This window comes from Nelumbo nucifera, chromosome 1 (assembly GCF_055504915.1).
Source record: "Nelumbo nucifera cultivar China Antique chromosome 1, China Antique-T2T, whole genome shotgun sequence".
NCBI lineage: Eukaryota > Viridiplantae > Streptophyta > Magnoliopsida > Proteales > Nelumbonaceae > Nelumbo > Nelumbo nucifera.
The window spans coordinates 130,425,740-130,442,769 of NC_142649.1; the positions used below are offsets into that span (position 1 = coordinate 130,425,740).

Consider the following 17,030-nt stretch of genomic DNA (forward strand, 5'->3'; position numbering starts at 1 on the left):
GCGGGTATTCCAATTCTGCCCTTTTCTTTTTTTTATTATGTACTTTTCAAGTTGGCAGCTATCATTAAGTTTGGGTTGAAGTGTTGAACTAGAATAAAAAATTTAGTTTAATCTTAACAATCCGTCTTTTGCGACCTAACGAATAACAAGCTGTAACTGTAGTGTGTTTTCTTTATTTATTTTTTTCTTTTTTTTGAGGTTCTTTGTTGTTCTTGGAAGATAAGCGTGTTTGTCTTTATTTTGTAAATCTTTTATTGATGATTTAATGAAAGTGTTATTGATAAAAAAAAAATAACAAACAAAGTATTGTATTAAAGTCGAGGTCAAGTGAAACTGCAGGAAGAAACATCATCCCATCAGAATAATGGAGAACTAATTCTCAGGTTCAGCATTGTCCATCCTCAAAAGTCAAAACTCACTGAACTGAAAATGCAAGTTACCTACGTCTCTACCTCCTAGCTTTTCCTCATGGCCAAGATGTTTTTGCCCAGGATTCATTTTCAATCTATATGTATATCCTGAAAGCAAAAGGATGTACATGTATGGTCGATTTGTGTCCGTTTGCTAAATGGAATATTTAGTTTCACAAAATGGATCCATCTACACGAGTGTAGGTAGAGTGCGCGTGCGAAAATTTTAATAGAAAAGTTTCTTTACAATTCAATTTATTACTTTTATGGGGACCGACACATGTAAAAACTCATCAATTAATCTCATCGACCAATGGTATTTTTGCTTTAAAGTTTTAAATTTAATTTTTTTAAGTGTTTATAAAAATCCATCAAATAATTTCATTGACCAACGGTTTTTCGTTCCACATTTTTAAATGTTTTGCTTTAAAGCTTTAAATTTAAATTTTTAAATGTTTATAAAAGTGAGTTCTCTTGGTCCTCCCATCGACCAATTGTGTTTTTGCTTTAATGTTGTTTTAACTTGAATTTTTTAAATGTTTGTAAAGGTGAGTTCTCTCGGTCCTAAGAGCGACACGTGTAAAAATCAATCAAATAATCCCAGGCCAATGGTGTTTTGCTGCAGGTCTCTTTTCTCGAGTTTGCCTGCTTCCCAACGAGAGAGGGGGGAGGAGGAGGGGCGACGGAAGAGGGAAAGAAGGCAAGAGGGAGAGAGGAATGAACGAGAGAGAGAGAGAGAAGGGATTGGGTTGGGCGGGTATATAACTTAAACTAAAATGTATTTTGAACATTAAGTCTAATTATGTTAAATTTGAGTTTCAAATGTAAAAGGTGACGTGGCAGTTTTCTATTGGTTGAGACAGAAATTTTCCTGTCCCTTGTGCTTATGTTTTTTATATACAAAATGTTCAATAAATATTTTATATTTGTCATGCTTGTGCATAAAATATATCTTGTATATTATATAATATAAAATATTAGATATACTATGTATTACACGTGTCATAACATAATATTTTTTGGTATTAGTTAATTGGTTTTAAATAAAATGCATCTTAAATCCCCTGAAATCTCTCTTCCAAATCTTAGAAATTTTCATTCTTTTTTCTATACTTATTTTTTTTTTCAAATTGGTCAAAAATATTCTTTCCAATAGTAGTAATAACCTGATTCAATGAGAAAAAAAAGGGGATTTTAATGAACCTTGCATTATATTAAAGCTTAATAAAGTATGTTAATATAATCTAAACCTTACTTTAAATATATTAATTAATTATTTAATTTCACTGAACTTTAACATAAGTGGTGGTTAGAAAAAACCTTTTAACATAACTTAGTACAGAAAATGGGATCTTTTTTGGCTACAGGGCCGACAACCTATTCTTCAACATTATTAATTTAACAACTTTATTATTTTTGTTTTTATACTTTTTCATTATTTTCTATACTTTTATGATTATTATTGTTTTTAATGTAAGCAAAACAACATGATTTTTTATTTTTCTATTTTACATTAGTTAAAATATTTTTAATTTATATTTTTTATTATTATTCCTACTATCACTAACACTTAATTCTTATATTTTTTTTATTATTTTCTATTTCTTACCTTTGTTAAAATATCTTTAATTTAATCAAGTGGGCTTAGATCAATTAATTAATTTATATTACACATTGATCAAAATGGATGGAGGGAGAGAGAGGTTAGAGAGAGGTTATGTGGACCTGGGGTGGGGGAGAGGGGGGCAGAGAGGGTGGACTTAGATCAATTAACTAATTTATATTACACATAGATCAAAATGGAGAGAGAGAGATGTTATGTGGACCTGGGGGGATGGAGAGGGGGAGAGGAGACCGGATTTCCTGCCCACAGAACTCTGTCCACGCCTATTTACAATACACTACCTCCCATGAATTGGAAACATCTCCCCCAACATAATATTATGTAGAGGATGAGATGTTCTCCATGTGCGACTGCAATAGACGTGGACAGGAGATCCAGACTTGAGAGAGAGAAGAGGGTAATGTGGGACACGATGAGCCAATGGGGAGTGGTGTCATGAGAGAGAAAGAAAAGGATTGTGTAGGATTAGTTGTTGTAATTAGGGGAGAGACTAGAGAGAGAGAGTGTGGCTTGTGTCTTGTGTGGTATGGTGTTAGGGGGGAAGGGATAGGGGTTATGTGTCACTCAGTGTCATAATTAGGGGGGAGGGAGAAGGGGAGATGACACGATGAACCGATGAGGCCTAGTGTCAAGAGAGAGAAAGTGAGGGATTGCATAGGACTTGGTGTTGTAATTGGGGGAAGAGATCGGGAGAGAGTGGCTTGTGTGGGACTTGGAGTGTGGTGTCAGAGGGGGATAGGGGTTGTGTGGCACTCGGTGTCATAATTGGGGAGAGGGGGATATACCAAGAGAGTTGGGGGTTGTACAGAACTTGATGGGGCCTAATGTAAGAAGAAGAAGAAGAAGTGGTATGATTTCAATTGTAATATTTACAATGCGAAATCTATATTGCATCAATTTTCATAGAATGTTTATAGATTTTGTCTAATTATAACTTCAAAAATGTTTTTAGATATTCAATTAGGTAAGTTAAGCAAATTAATTTAGTATAATTTAATTAGCTGCCTTAGTTAATTTATTTGATTTAATCATGATAAATTAAATAGATTATTAACTTAATTAATCTAATTATATATTAAACTACATTAACTACTCAAAATTTAAAAATTATAGTTACAACTAATAAATTTAAGGTATTTAATAAATTATTTTAAAAATACATTAAGTAAAATTAATTTAGCATACATTTTAGAAGTGTATACCCTTGTAGGGGAGGGGAGAAGTAGGTATTTAATGGGATTTAGTTAATAACTTTTCAACGAAAATGTTCCCCAGCTCAAAATAGTAAGGCTGTTCACGGGTTGGATTGGGTAGGTTTATTAGTGTTTTTTCAACTAATCCGACCTGGTCGGGTTACCTATAGACCAATCCGAAATCGACCCTCTATTAAGTAAAATCAATTTGGTCGGTTTGAATCGATTTGGGTCGGTTTGGGTTTCAACCAACTCCAAGCTTGCACAATGCACATGAAGTCAAAGTGCTAATATTATATATAATATTTCAGAATATATTTTCTGGAAATATATATTTAAAACCAAAACATGTATACAGATATCTCAAAATATATATTTTCTAATTTCTAGAAATATATATCTGATATATTTCAGAATATATATTTTTTCAGATATATATTTATTATTTAAAACTAAAATAGCTATATTTAATAGATATCTTTTCAGAATATATATATTTTCACATAACCCGGTTCGGTTTCGATTTTCACATATGAAAACCAAAACTGAACCAAATTATCGTTTTGTTTATCTTTGCAATCCGAAACCGACCGATAGTGAGGAAAAACCGGCCAACTCGGGTTGAGTCGGACCAGGTTGGTCGGTTTGAATTTATTTGTGAACAGCCCTACAAAATAGGCTATAATAGATGTATTGGCATTTATATATATGTATCTATATATATAGATAGATAGATAGTTTGGATCATCTATTTTTAGTTGATTTTTTTTTGTAGGATACTTCCATGGTGGCTCCATATATCCATAAAGTAATTAGGTAATATTATTTTTTGCATCAATTTGATTTATATATTTTCTCTTAAAATTTTTGTAAATTGTCTGCTCACTAACCCCTATGAAGCAGGGGCATGACGCTAGTATATATTAAAGCCCCTTTCGCTAAATGGAATCTTCCTGTCAAAAAGATTTCATTTCAATTGTATGAGGCAAACGAGCCACCGATTCTCTCCCTCCCTCTTTTTTGTGAAAAAAGAAAATGAGACAAATGTGCCATTCAAAAACTTCATTTATTTCAAACTTTACAATATAGTCACAAACGACAATTTGAATTTTATGGGGCCTCTTGGTTGATTCATGAACAATAGGTATATTAAGCCTAACTGATTGTTTAGTAAATAGAACTTGCTAAAAAATATGATTTTTTACCAAGTTGTTTGAAGCAAAATATTAGTTTAATTATATTTATATTCCTATGCATTTCTTTAAAAAATGGTTTCCTTATTTGCTTGCCTTTGGTTAACTTCATTTAATGTTCAATGTTTGTAATTGATTGGAACCCAAGAGTACATAAAAGCAATATTCCAATGGCAATTGGAACAATGGATCAGTAATATTTTTGCTTTGTTGGTTCTTTTTTAGCAACTTACTTTAATATCACAATTCCATGGATTCATTTATAACTCAATTACTTTTCTAAGGTAGATGGACTTCATTGGTTTCAAGTTTATTGGTCTCTAATTTGATAGTGGTAATATTAGACACCAAATTTATTTTTCTTTATTGTATATATTTATATCAATTTTTTCTTGTGGATTGTCCTTTTCAATATTCTGAAGTAACCTAGGTATGGGTTTTTTATTCTTTAAATTTAGGAAAAATCCCCTCCATTACTTGGCCAGCCAAGAATTAAAGCTTCAACTCTATCGTTAATATGAATACTATAGGGGCTCTAATTTTTTTATGGAACTTGTGACTTTATGTTCAGCTCAATCTTAGTGGTTATGATGATCACATCCTTGGTATTTTATTATAATTTTTAATGCATTTAGTTGAGAAGCAACCCTTTTTCTAGGTTTCACCTTTAATAATATTCTCCTAACTTCTTATGAAAAAATAATTAACTCGTTGAAATCAATTTTTATTGGAAAAAAAATATTGCATCGGATGTGATTTTGTTTATGAAATTATAGTAATCTTGATATCTCGTAACCTCATTAAGAAGTTCATTAGTAAGTTGACAGTTGTTTGGGACAACACCCAAATGTATTGTAATTGCCAGCTTTTTGGAGGTTTATTGTCTACAATACTAAATAGAAAGGTAGAATAAATATAAACATCTAAATGACAACACTTAAGTGATTATTCCCAATAACAGTTCTCCCACCCACTTTGGGTTAATTTGCTTTTACATAGAAGTGATACTTAGGCCTCTTAATCCTTTATTCAAAATCTTATCATATTTTTGAAAATTAGGTATAAGTGGTTATTAAGTCATTTACTGATTTTACTTTGTAGATTAATTTATAATTAACATTATTTTATATTATCATCATTACCATCTAAACCTTATCCCAACTATACACACACATAGAGCCGGATACAAACCTAACTTGTGGAACATAGAATATCCTAATGGAATCAAGTCATGAATATCCGTTTCTACAAGATGTTTCAGAAGAAGTTGACAGGGCCATTAGAAATCAATATATTTTGCCTGGGTGAGTGAGTTATGTTGCCACCATGTGCCTTAGTAGTTTCCAAACTGTAATTCTATTGTTTGATCTATTCATGTTTTACATTTGTAGGATTGGGTCCTATCCAAGTTAAATATGTTGATGCCCCTGATGGTGAATGGAAGCTACTTGTCAGATTACATGCATCATGAATAATCATTTCAGTTCCTATAGGATCATGCTAGAAGAGTTGTGCATGAAACATTATATTTGTAATAGAAGAAATTAATTAATTTTTTAAGGGCTTCTAGCAAATAAGGGCAACTTTTTGCCCCTTAATATCAATAAAAAATAATATTTTCATATAATAACTAAAACGAGATACTTTTTTTAAAATTATCAAACAAGGGCAGTGGGCACTGTTGCTCATCATCCTCCTCTGCCTTTGTATTCATGAAAATGGAACTTTTAAAAAACGATGATAGAAAACAAGAATCCCATTGATAAACCACTGCTGGGTTTTTCTTACGTGCACATCTGAAAAAAATATTGTTTCTTCTTGGCGAAATAATTGCAAGGTGAAGTCCGTTAGTTCGACCAACATCTAGCAATGTTGTCGTCTCTTCTTGAAGCAACATCTAGTATTTTTCTAGCTTCCCTTTATTCCATTGACTTCAAATTTTCTAATCCATTTATCAATTTTGGCTTGGGATTACCTATTTTGAGAAGTTATATATTGTTTCATATTCTGAAATGTGTTTATTAAAAACTTAAAACGGAATTTAATTGCCATACTTAAAAAAGGATTTCAGCCTACACCTAGCCGGAACCATTGTAACCCATAGCAGGATTCCAGCAATCTTTGCAATACAAATGACAACAAACTGTTGGAAATACGATGCAAGTTTAGAGTATCTTTCACGGACAGAGATGGTTCTAATAGCACCAAAGAAGGCGAAGTTGAAGGCTAAGACAAAGGCGTTAAAGACCGATAGTTACCCCTTGAAGAACACTGCAGGAATAAGGTTTCCATCTATGATCTCAAACGGCAACTTGGTGAGTGTCACCACTGCTGTAAAAGTAGATCCAAATATGAACTCCTCAGATGGAATTCGAAAAGTAAACGTTTTATACGTTTGATTACTCTCCCTTCACCGTGTTTCATCGGAAAACATTTGCTTCAACAGCAAATAATATATACAGACGCTAAGCGATTAACAACCGATCAAGTGTTTGTATATAGGTATAAGGCAAAACCGTTAGATTTTAGGGTTTACAGTTTGATCACGAGTTTCTCACAAATCCATTTGGTTTCTGGTGAAAATTCCATTTACATGAATACAGAAAAAGAAGACGAGCAACAGTACCCCAAGCCTTTATTTGATATTTTTTCAAAAAAACTATCTCATTCTGATTATTATGTAAAAATGTTATTTTTATTAATATTAAGGGCAAAAAGTTGCCCTTTATCGACTAGAAACCCATTTTTTTAATTATATATATTATTCATTTTCTATTACATATATATTATTCATTTTCTCATTTTTTGCTCTCCCAATTATTCTGTGCGCTCCTTGCTAGTACCAACTAAAAATGAACTTCCTGAAGGACTCGCGAAGCTTTCAGCCATTACACTAAGAGCCTAATCCCTCTATTGACAGTTGGGGATTGCATATGGATGAGGAGCCCGAGTTCTGAACACCGAACCAATTGAGAAAGGCAAACTACTTCAGCAAGAATTAAAATATCGACTATCGTACTTAGGTTGAGGTGGCTAATTTTCCCTTGGATGAATTGCGTGTATATTCAAGACCAAGACAATCTTGTACTCTCCTTATCTTCAAAACCATCAACTGCCTAACTGTAAACTGGTCTAATTGGACCATCAAAATTTTGAGTTTATTAACTCAAATAGATTACAAATGTACTGAACCCAACCAAATTACATATTCAGCAAAGCCTTCTGCGAATGTATTCACATGACTTGTACCTAGGTTGCCAGATTCACAACTCATGGAGCCAGCAATCTCTTGATTCCCGCCTTCTGTTCTGAGGTTAGCCTCGTAGGAAACTTGATATTGAATTTGATTCTCAAGTTTCCTTTCTTTGATGGATCTTTCTGTAGAGGCATCCCTTCCCTAGGGACTATCTCCTCGTAATTTGGATGAATCACGTTGTTAATGGGGATGCTCAGGGTCCTGCCATCAAGAGTTTTTAATTGTACAGTGTAACCTGTCAGGGCTTCAGCAAGTGATATCTTCTGTGTTGTAACCAGGTCATTCCCGTCCCTTGTGTAAACATTATGTGGTTTCTCATCAATGATGAAGACAAGATCTGCAGGGATAACATTTGGCTGCTCATTTCCTTTTTCTGGGAAGGTGATCTTTGTGCCCTTCTTCCAGCCAGGCTTGACGTCAATGGTTAGAATTTCTTCTACAAGCATACTTTTCCTGAATCCAAAAATGGACAAAATCATAACGCATTTAATCATGTTATCAATAAACTGAGAAATCATCAATCAACACCAATACACTAGGGAGATTATGTTACAAGCAGAAGCAGACATGAAAGAACAGTTGGCATAACATTTAGCAACAATCTAACATACAATAAACACTACACTTAGAAGAATTGCACTAAGGAAACAATGGAGCAATATAATAAAGTGAAGATAGTTGCCACATAACCATTAAAGGATGCCAACAATTTGAGTGAATTATCAAATACCATGTAATGGCAATATGCCAAATTTTTACACCACTAGGTAAGTTGCAAGAAAGTAAAAGCAGCTTCAACCATTGGTAGTATCCACCTGCATAGCTTTTAATAACTGATGGATACTTGGCCAGGGGGTGCAGGTCGGGCCAGGTTGGCTGAGCTCGTCAGATTGAAATCAACCGTAGCCCAACTTGATGTGTTAAGACCTGAACTCTAATGCTAACCCTATGACTGCAACTTGGATGGGCCCGGGTTGAGCATTTTCTAAAATTTGAATAGGCGTGAGGGCCTGGCCTGTAACCCACTTGCACCCCTGGCTGATCTTCTTGCTTCACCCAAAGTTCTCAACCTTAACCCGACCCAATCATGAAATTGGGTTGGTGAGGTGAGTGTGGGTTGAAATCATAACTACCATACACATGCAAGAGCAAATGTTATATAACCTATCAAAAAATAAATCAAATGTTATACATGAAGATAATACACAGACATCAAATTACAGTAATATTTTCTAAGAAAAAAACACTATTGAATATTGATCATCATTTTCTCTCCTCCCCTCTCACCCAAACTTATTGTTCAAGTTGGCCCATCCCAAGTTGTACAAATGTGCATAGTCCTTGTACTTAAATAAAACAAGAATTAACTGGGCATTATAGTCACAGGCACCTAGAAAGGAGATATCTAGAGACATCTAGATGACCACTCCACCGAGTAAAGTACTGTTGTAAGAGAGTTAAGACAGCAAAGAAGTCCATTTTGACATCTGATATGTATAACTTGATGAGTTATTCTGCTCGTCAGGGAATCTTTGGTTGGTTAGTAACAGAATATCTATCCATAGCCCTCAAACAAGTATAATCTTGACCACTATTCCAACAAGTATTACCATTTGTTTCTTGATTATGGAGATGAGCAGAAAAAAGGCACCATGAGAAGCAAACTCAAAATTGTCACCAGAATGACACAAAATACTACCTAGGAAAAACTTGACAAAGGATATCCAACCATGCCTTGTATTTCCAGTTCTTTCAACCATCTAGACAGAAAACACCACAAATTAATTACTTGAAGGCCATAGGTTCTCAGCTTTCCCTACAAAGAACCCTGGCATCCCTTAAAAAATTCCAATATTCTAATTCATCAAAAAAATTCCAATATTCTACATTGTGTAAACGCAATAAAGTGGTCTACGACCAAAGTTCATTCAGAGGTTTCTGGAGAGAGTGCTCTAATATCATCCATATCTTTTCTTCCGATGGAGAAGAACAGAGAAAATGTTGATCCTCTAACACTTGAAATAGAAACATCTGCAAAAATAGCAGAATAAATCAAAGTAGGTTGATTGTGGTTTACATGGCAATAGACTCCGGTACTCTAAAAAAGAAGTAGGTAACCCTAAATGAGGTACACTCCTAAGTCCAATCATAAATAAGACCATAAGAGTACTAGTAAGCTTTCAGGTTAAAAGCAGACACTCAACTTAGACAAGCATGCAACAACTCCACAGCAGAAAAACAACCAACTAATCATCTAAAACGAAACTACTGTTAGCTAAACTAGCAAACAGTCAGCTTCAACAAAATATAAATCAGCAGACAACTGCAGCAAGTTACATCTAAACAGTCGTATGAATAATATCGGTTACCTGAACAATGCTGAAACAGATTAACTATGTACTCACCCGCTTATATCAGAAATCTCTCTTGATATCTTCATCTTCTTAGTAGTTCCCTTGTAAAGCTCCTCAAGGCTACATGGCAAATAATTCTCTATTGGAGCTGCCTTACGAGGACCCTGATTCATGGACGCCCCTTCACCGAATGACGCAAATATATCGTCTCCAAATAAGCCACCCGGGAACCTCGAACCGCCCCTGGTACCTCCACCGCCACCTCCCATACCTCCGAAAGGGCTCGAGAAGCCGAAGAACTCAGCGAAAATATCATCCGCGTTTCTCGGATTAAATCTGAATACATTCGGGCCGTCTCCAGTATGGAAGAAGGAAGCGCCACCGGGACCGCCAGCACCGGGTGGAGGCACTTGACCTTTAAGCCCCTCTTCGCCATACTGGTCATATATGGCTCTTTTCTGGGGATCGCTGAGAACCTGTAGATATTTAAGAGACAAAGAAGTCAGTTTCTTGATGACGAGGGATCTTAAAAAGGTTAGTTATACTAAAAAATTTATGCTTAAAGCAAATAATAGGTGAAATTCTGAGACGGTGGACGGTTTGAAAAGGGAACCGCAGATAGGAGAATTAAAAAAAAAATGAATGAATGAATCAAAAGAAAACAGAAAAGGTAGAGAAATGGAAAGATAGGATTTGGGGATGATTGATACTCAAGAAGTTTACATAGAAAGAGGGTTCAAAGAATTTGGGATGGCGGGTCCCAAAGAGGAAAAAAAATTAAAAACAAGGAAGCCCAGAAGCCAATATAAGATTTTAGATCGATGGGTAGTCTCAGAAAGGAGATATATGCATAAAAACCAGAGATGTTTGATAGATTCAGTCACCTCATAAGCCTCGGAGATCTGTTTGAACTTGGTTTCAGCTTCTTTTTTGTTGTTAGGATTTTTATCAGGGTGCCACTTCATAGCGAGCTTTCTATAAGCTTTCTTGAGATCGTCATCTTTGGCGTTCCTATCAACCTGTAAAATCTTGTAATAATCGACGCCCATCTTCTCTTCTGCTGCTCTGGTCTTCTCCTTATTCTTCTGGGTTTCTGATATGTGATTCTAGGAATGCGTTTCGTAAGGGTTCGTTCTAGCTTGTAGATCTGCTTGGAGTTGGTGGAACAAATAGATGTCTGGTAGCGTTTATGGGTGGTGTTGCAGCAGCGGTGGTATTCGTAAAAATGGCGATTTGAGGAGAGAGAAGGAGGTGGGCAAAAGACTCGAGATGTGTCTGGAAAGATAGGAAGGGTGTGGAAGGTTCCAGAAACAGTCTCAAACTCCAGAGCTTCCCAATCTACCCTTTTTCAGACTTTACTGGATTTTCTTTGAAAGAACTTGTTTTCCCGGTAGAATGAATGATTTTTTTTTTCTTTTTTTGAAAGAAAAATGAATGAATGATTTGAAGACTGATGAATACAACTATACAAGCAATAAACATATTATTAACAAGTTGACCGAGATTTAAGGTAAAATATAAAATCTTCCCCTAAAGTTTGTGACAATTATAAAAACCTCCTCCTTTATATAGTTTTATTTTAATAAAAACCTCCTAAATTTTTAAAAAATTGGACAAAAACCTCCTTCCATCAATAACCCAAACAAAAAACATTTATACTTACAAAATTACCACCCCTGAGGCGTCATTTAAAGATTTTGTAAAGTAGCATGGTGCAAACACGTATTCAGCCTCCTCGGTGTTATTTGGTCCTTCATTTCCTTCCGGTGAGCTTCTCGGCGAAGAAAAACTGATTTTTCCCATGAAGATTTCCTTTTCTAACTATTTGTCGTTATGCTTGTTGAATTTTTAGCTTATGGAGTATTTCTTTTTCATTAATGCAAGTGGGACGTGTCGATGTTGCAAATAATAAAGGGATCAATCTCTATACTCTCTGACGCGGGTCTAATGGCCTTGTTCTGGTTAGGTGAGTTCAGTCAATGAAACTGAATGTGTATGTACTTTTGTGTAGACAGTTAGTTATATTATAGTGTTAGAGTCAGCCTAAGCGTTGGCCGGATACGAATAACCGGCGTTAATAACTTATTAACGGTCCCCTGTTAGAGTCAATCTTCTCTAGCCACAAGAAGATTGAACAGAGAGCTGACTGAGGTTTGATGGGATTAGTCATTTACTGCAAGCGACGACTACGTTGGATGGCAATAGCCTGTGACATTTCTGGTAAATTAAGAGGTGTGTCAATTATCCCAGGTCCATTGACCGATATGTGGGACCAATGATCACGTTTCTTGTGGTCCTCCTGGTTTTGTGTGGTCGGCTCCATGATTGAAAATGCACCGATTCAGTTATCGGAAGAAGGTCTCCATGACTGAAACTGCACCGGTTTAGTTATGGTGCTCCGGCGTGTGGGAACTTGGTTGCAGCGTTCATCATGGTCATGCGTTTTCTAACGGGCCCAACAGTAATGGTTGCGGCTTCCATTACTATAGGATTACGAGGCCATCTCCTCCACATCGCAATTTTACATGTCGAGCTCCCTCAAGGGATCGTCCCTTTCGTCTTCGCCAAAGAGTATAACGTTCATCTGGCAATGAAGAGCTAAGTTCAGATTTGATATGCTGTTAATTTACCGTGTTCAGAAATTGATCTTGTTCAACGTTTAAATCTTAGGGTGATGTTTGGAATGTTAATAGCGTTGTCAATCACATTGGTTTATTACCGTGTTCAGAGATTGATGTTTTAATGTTACTCGAAGAAAAGAAAGAAGGCGCAAAGGATTTGGGTGTGTGATACAAACAAGCGTCGATTTTCCCTGGATTTGGGTGTGTGATAAGGGCAATTTCATAAATGTGGATGAATAATTTCGTAAATAGTGATGTTTTCCATCTGGGTTATTGACGGAAGAGAGATTTTTGTCTAATTATTTAAAAATTTAAGAGAGGTTTTTTTGCTAAAATAAAACTATAAGAGAGATTTTTATGATTATTAGAAATTTTAGAGGAAGTTTTTGTATTTTACCCCCCAGATTTATTAGCCCTCTAACTATCTGGGCTTGGGACAAAGCCCACTTTTTTCTCCTTGGCTGGAAATGGGCTTTTACTATGTTCGATCCATTATTAACATCAGAGTAGACATCTGAGACAAAGTGGGGGTATGTGGCATACTTTTGGGCTATGGGTCCTAAACAGGTGGGCTGATTTGGGGGGTCCATTGTTCTCTACGTGTCCAGTATGCAAATCAGCAAATGGTTGGGTCCCAATGTTCAACTGGATCCAACCAAATAAAAGGTTCTTTCCAAAATTGCTGGATTATTTGTTGTTCACTTGTTTGTGTGGTTTTTTTGGATAAAATTGTCATATATTGGAACAACCATGGGTAATGTAGTCAGTCCGACCTGCCACCAGCAGTTCACAAACGGAGTGCTCACGGTTCGGTTAGGCGGGATGCTTTCTTAAATGTAACCGGTCCTTCGGTTTTCTGAAAACTAGTGAATGATTCCGTATTAATTACGGGAAAGTTAATTATATATATATATATATATATAAATTCCTTTTTAAATATAAATTGACTCTTATATGTCAGGCCCGTAAAATTATACGAGTCATTAAATTCAACTTGAACTGGTTATTACATTAATTTAACCATTATTATTATTAATTTATTTTAATATTTAATTAAAAATTTTTGTTATATAGTAATAATAATAACTAAATTTGTAACTATTTAAATATTTACTTAAAATATTTTTTTCAATCGAGTATAATTATTATATAATAGATTTGTTAAATCATATTTTGCATTTAAGAATAAACATTAATGATTTAGCTTAACAATTTTAATGATTGTTAATAAATATTGATTCTTATTTAAGGTTTACTCTATTCGGTAATTATTATGGGGCGGCATGCTTTGAATAAACATTAATGATAACTAATGATTGTTATTTCGTTTTTTTATCATTTACTTCACTAAGTACTTGATGATTGTTATTATTATTAATTATTTCTATAAATAATTGGTTGTTATTATTATTTACTTAATCCATTAATTTTTAGCAAGTAATTATTTGAATTATTTCATTTTTTTAATTATTTATAATAGACATTAAGGGTAGGTTCTTTATTTGATTTAAGAGACATACCATGTTTTATCTAGACAATGACCCCGTACTAAGTAAGGGGCAACTACAGTATCATTTAATTTGAAATTTACTATTTAACAATAAAAAATCAATGTCCTATTGAGCAACCCACCCCCAAAAAAGTATCAATAACTTTGAAATCATTAATCTATTTATAAAATAGTAAAATTAGATGGATGTTTACAACAATATCATCAATACTGCTTAATATTTAGGGACGTACAAATGGATAAAAAACATTTAAATGATATCCATTCAAAGAGGCAAATAAGGAAGAAAATCGTTCAAAGAGGAGAACAATTATAGGAGAATAATAATATTATTAATTATAATTACTTGTAATAATAATAATGTAAATAAGTAACACTAATTATATATTTATAAAATATTTAATATGAATTATTATTAATTTAAAATGATTATATCCCAATAATAATTAATATTATTAAAATGCTTATTAATTATCATTAATTAATTAACATTATGAAGTAATAATTATCATCATTAGTATTAGTAATAATTAATTATAATTATTGATAATAATAAAATAATTATATTAATTAATATTTATAATTACTTATAATAATATAATTAATTATTTCATATAAATGTATGAATTATAATTTTTGATAATAATTATAATATAGATAATTAACATTAAATATTTATTTTCAAAATAATTAATATGAGTTAATATAAATATAAAATGATTATTTCCGAATTATTAATTACCATTATGAAAATATTTATTAATTATCACTTCAAATTAATAGTGAGCAATATTGTCAGTGATAAATTATTAGTAATTAAGTATTAGCAGTAATGATTTTCCGAATTAATAATGAGCAATATTATCACTAATTAATTATTATCAACAATTAAGTAATAGTAGTAATTATTATAAGAAATTATTTTCAATAATTAATTATTATTAGTGAGTAATTACTATTAGTAATTAGGGTAAATTAGAAAGACCCCCTTATACTTTGTTTTGCGACAAAGACCCCCCTATACTATGACTGTGAGACAAAAACCCCCTTCCGTTAGCCTTCCATCCAAAAAGGCCGTTATAATAATTTTTAATCCCCATATTACCCTTGTAATAACTATTCAGACAAGGGAGAAAAACACTGTTCATCTTCACTAACCTCACGATACACGAACAACAGCAGCGGTAATCCCCTCTACCTCAAATTCCTTTATGTTTCTCTCTCCCTCTCTCTCCTCTCTCTCTCCCTCGATCTCTCTTCTTCCCCTTCTCCATCATCTACCACCACAGCAATGTCACCATTCTGCATGCCATTTGCATCAATAATATCCAAGTCCTCACCCCAATCACCATCAACAGTCTCTTCATCATCTTCCTTTGCACCCCTCCCTGCATTATCCAACCCACTCTCAAAGATACCTTTCATAACTCTCAACAAGGGCCAATCTCCTCCACAGAGAATAGGTGATGGAGGCATCAAAAGCGATAGTACTCTCCCCTCTGGCAAGGTTGGAACATTATTTCCCAATTTAGCTGCAAGACGTTCAACAACATCTTGGAGACCATGGACAGCAACAGTAACATATGCAAGGGGCAAATGGCCAGCATTCTCCAAAATCTTGACATGCTCCTTGACATCACCCAAGTACAGGGCATTATGAAATTGGCCCATCACATCATTTACGTTTTCCTTTTCCGACTTGCTTCTTTATATTACCTTTTTTAACCTCCATCTCTCTCTGTCTCTGGTTGAAGTCTTGAAGACATAGTCAAAAGGGTACCGATAAACCCACTTTCCTACATTTCTTTCACTGTGTTTTAGAATGTTGAAGGTGAACATAGATTGTGCTGTTGTTTTGATTTCAGTTTTTAGGTGTTTTTGGGCAATTTAGTTTTGAAAAGCTATTCCACATTGAGTTCCTGAATCTCTAGTGGAATGTTTGAAGTTTGAAGGAGAAACTTGATAATTTGATATGTAAACTTTCGATTGAATTATGCCTTTACTTGCTTTCTTGTAGGATTCATGAGAATTTGGGATGAATAGGAAGCCAACTGATAATGACTTTTTTTGAACTTTTTTTGCTTTTGTGTGCTTGATCTTTGTTGTTGGTGTTTCTTTAATGGATAATATTCATTTCGTTTATTTTTTCTATTTTATTTCTGAGTGGTAATGCCAGACTAGTTAGTTGGATGACAAAAGGGCAAAAAAAAAGGCTAAATAGGTTTTAACAGAAAAAGGGTAAAAAAAAGAAAATATAAAGAATTTAGTGGGGTATTTTGGTAATTTAACACATTCCGTCATCTGACTTAACAGTCAAGGGGGGTCTTTGTCTCACGGTCATAGTACAGGGGGTCTTTGTCACAGACTCCATAGTACAGGGGAGGTCTTTGTAATTTACCCTAGTAATTAATAGCTGTAATTAATTAATTAGAAGTAGTTAATAGTAATTAATTAGTAATAAACAATAATTATTATTAGTAATTAATAGCTGTAATTAATTAATTAGAAGTAGTTAACAATAATTATTATGAGTAATCAATAACTAGAATTAGTTAATTAGTTTAGTAGTTAACAGTAATTAATAGCACAATTTCCCTTTTTTTTAGGAAATGATTGAAAGTGGGAGCTTCACACTTCTCACAACTCTACATGGTGGTGGGCTCCACTCTGCATGTTAGTGGGCTCTTTTCTTGAACTACTACTAATCAGAATTTGACATGTTTCTAGTGGGCTCTATTCTTGAACTACCATTAATCTTGGCACGTGTCCATTTTGTTTAAATCTTTGGAATGAGGTGTCTGAATGTAGATGGGCCACATGTTTAACTATAAGGGGCTTTGGCCTGAAATCATTCCTTTAATATATATAT

General features: G+C 33.9%; 1 protein-coding gene across 1 annotated transcript; it reads right to left on the reverse strand.

Moving 5' to 3' along the window:
• Positions 1–7,556: 7,556 nt before the first annotated feature.
• On the reverse strand, positions 7,557–11,353 carry LOC104589095 (DNAJ heat shock family protein). The gene is made up of 3 exons (XM_010247287.3): positions 10,915–11,353; positions 10,082–10,506; positions 7,557–8,129 (listed from the first exon to the last, which is right to left on the reverse strand). Exons 1-3 carry the CDS (start codon positions 11,077–11,079, stop codon positions 7,691–7,693), a joined length of 1,029 nt encoding a protein of 342 aa, XP_010245589.1. The 5' UTR covers positions 11,080–11,353; the 3' UTR covers positions 7,557–7,690.
• Positions 11,354–17,030: the final 5,677 nt, after the last annotated feature.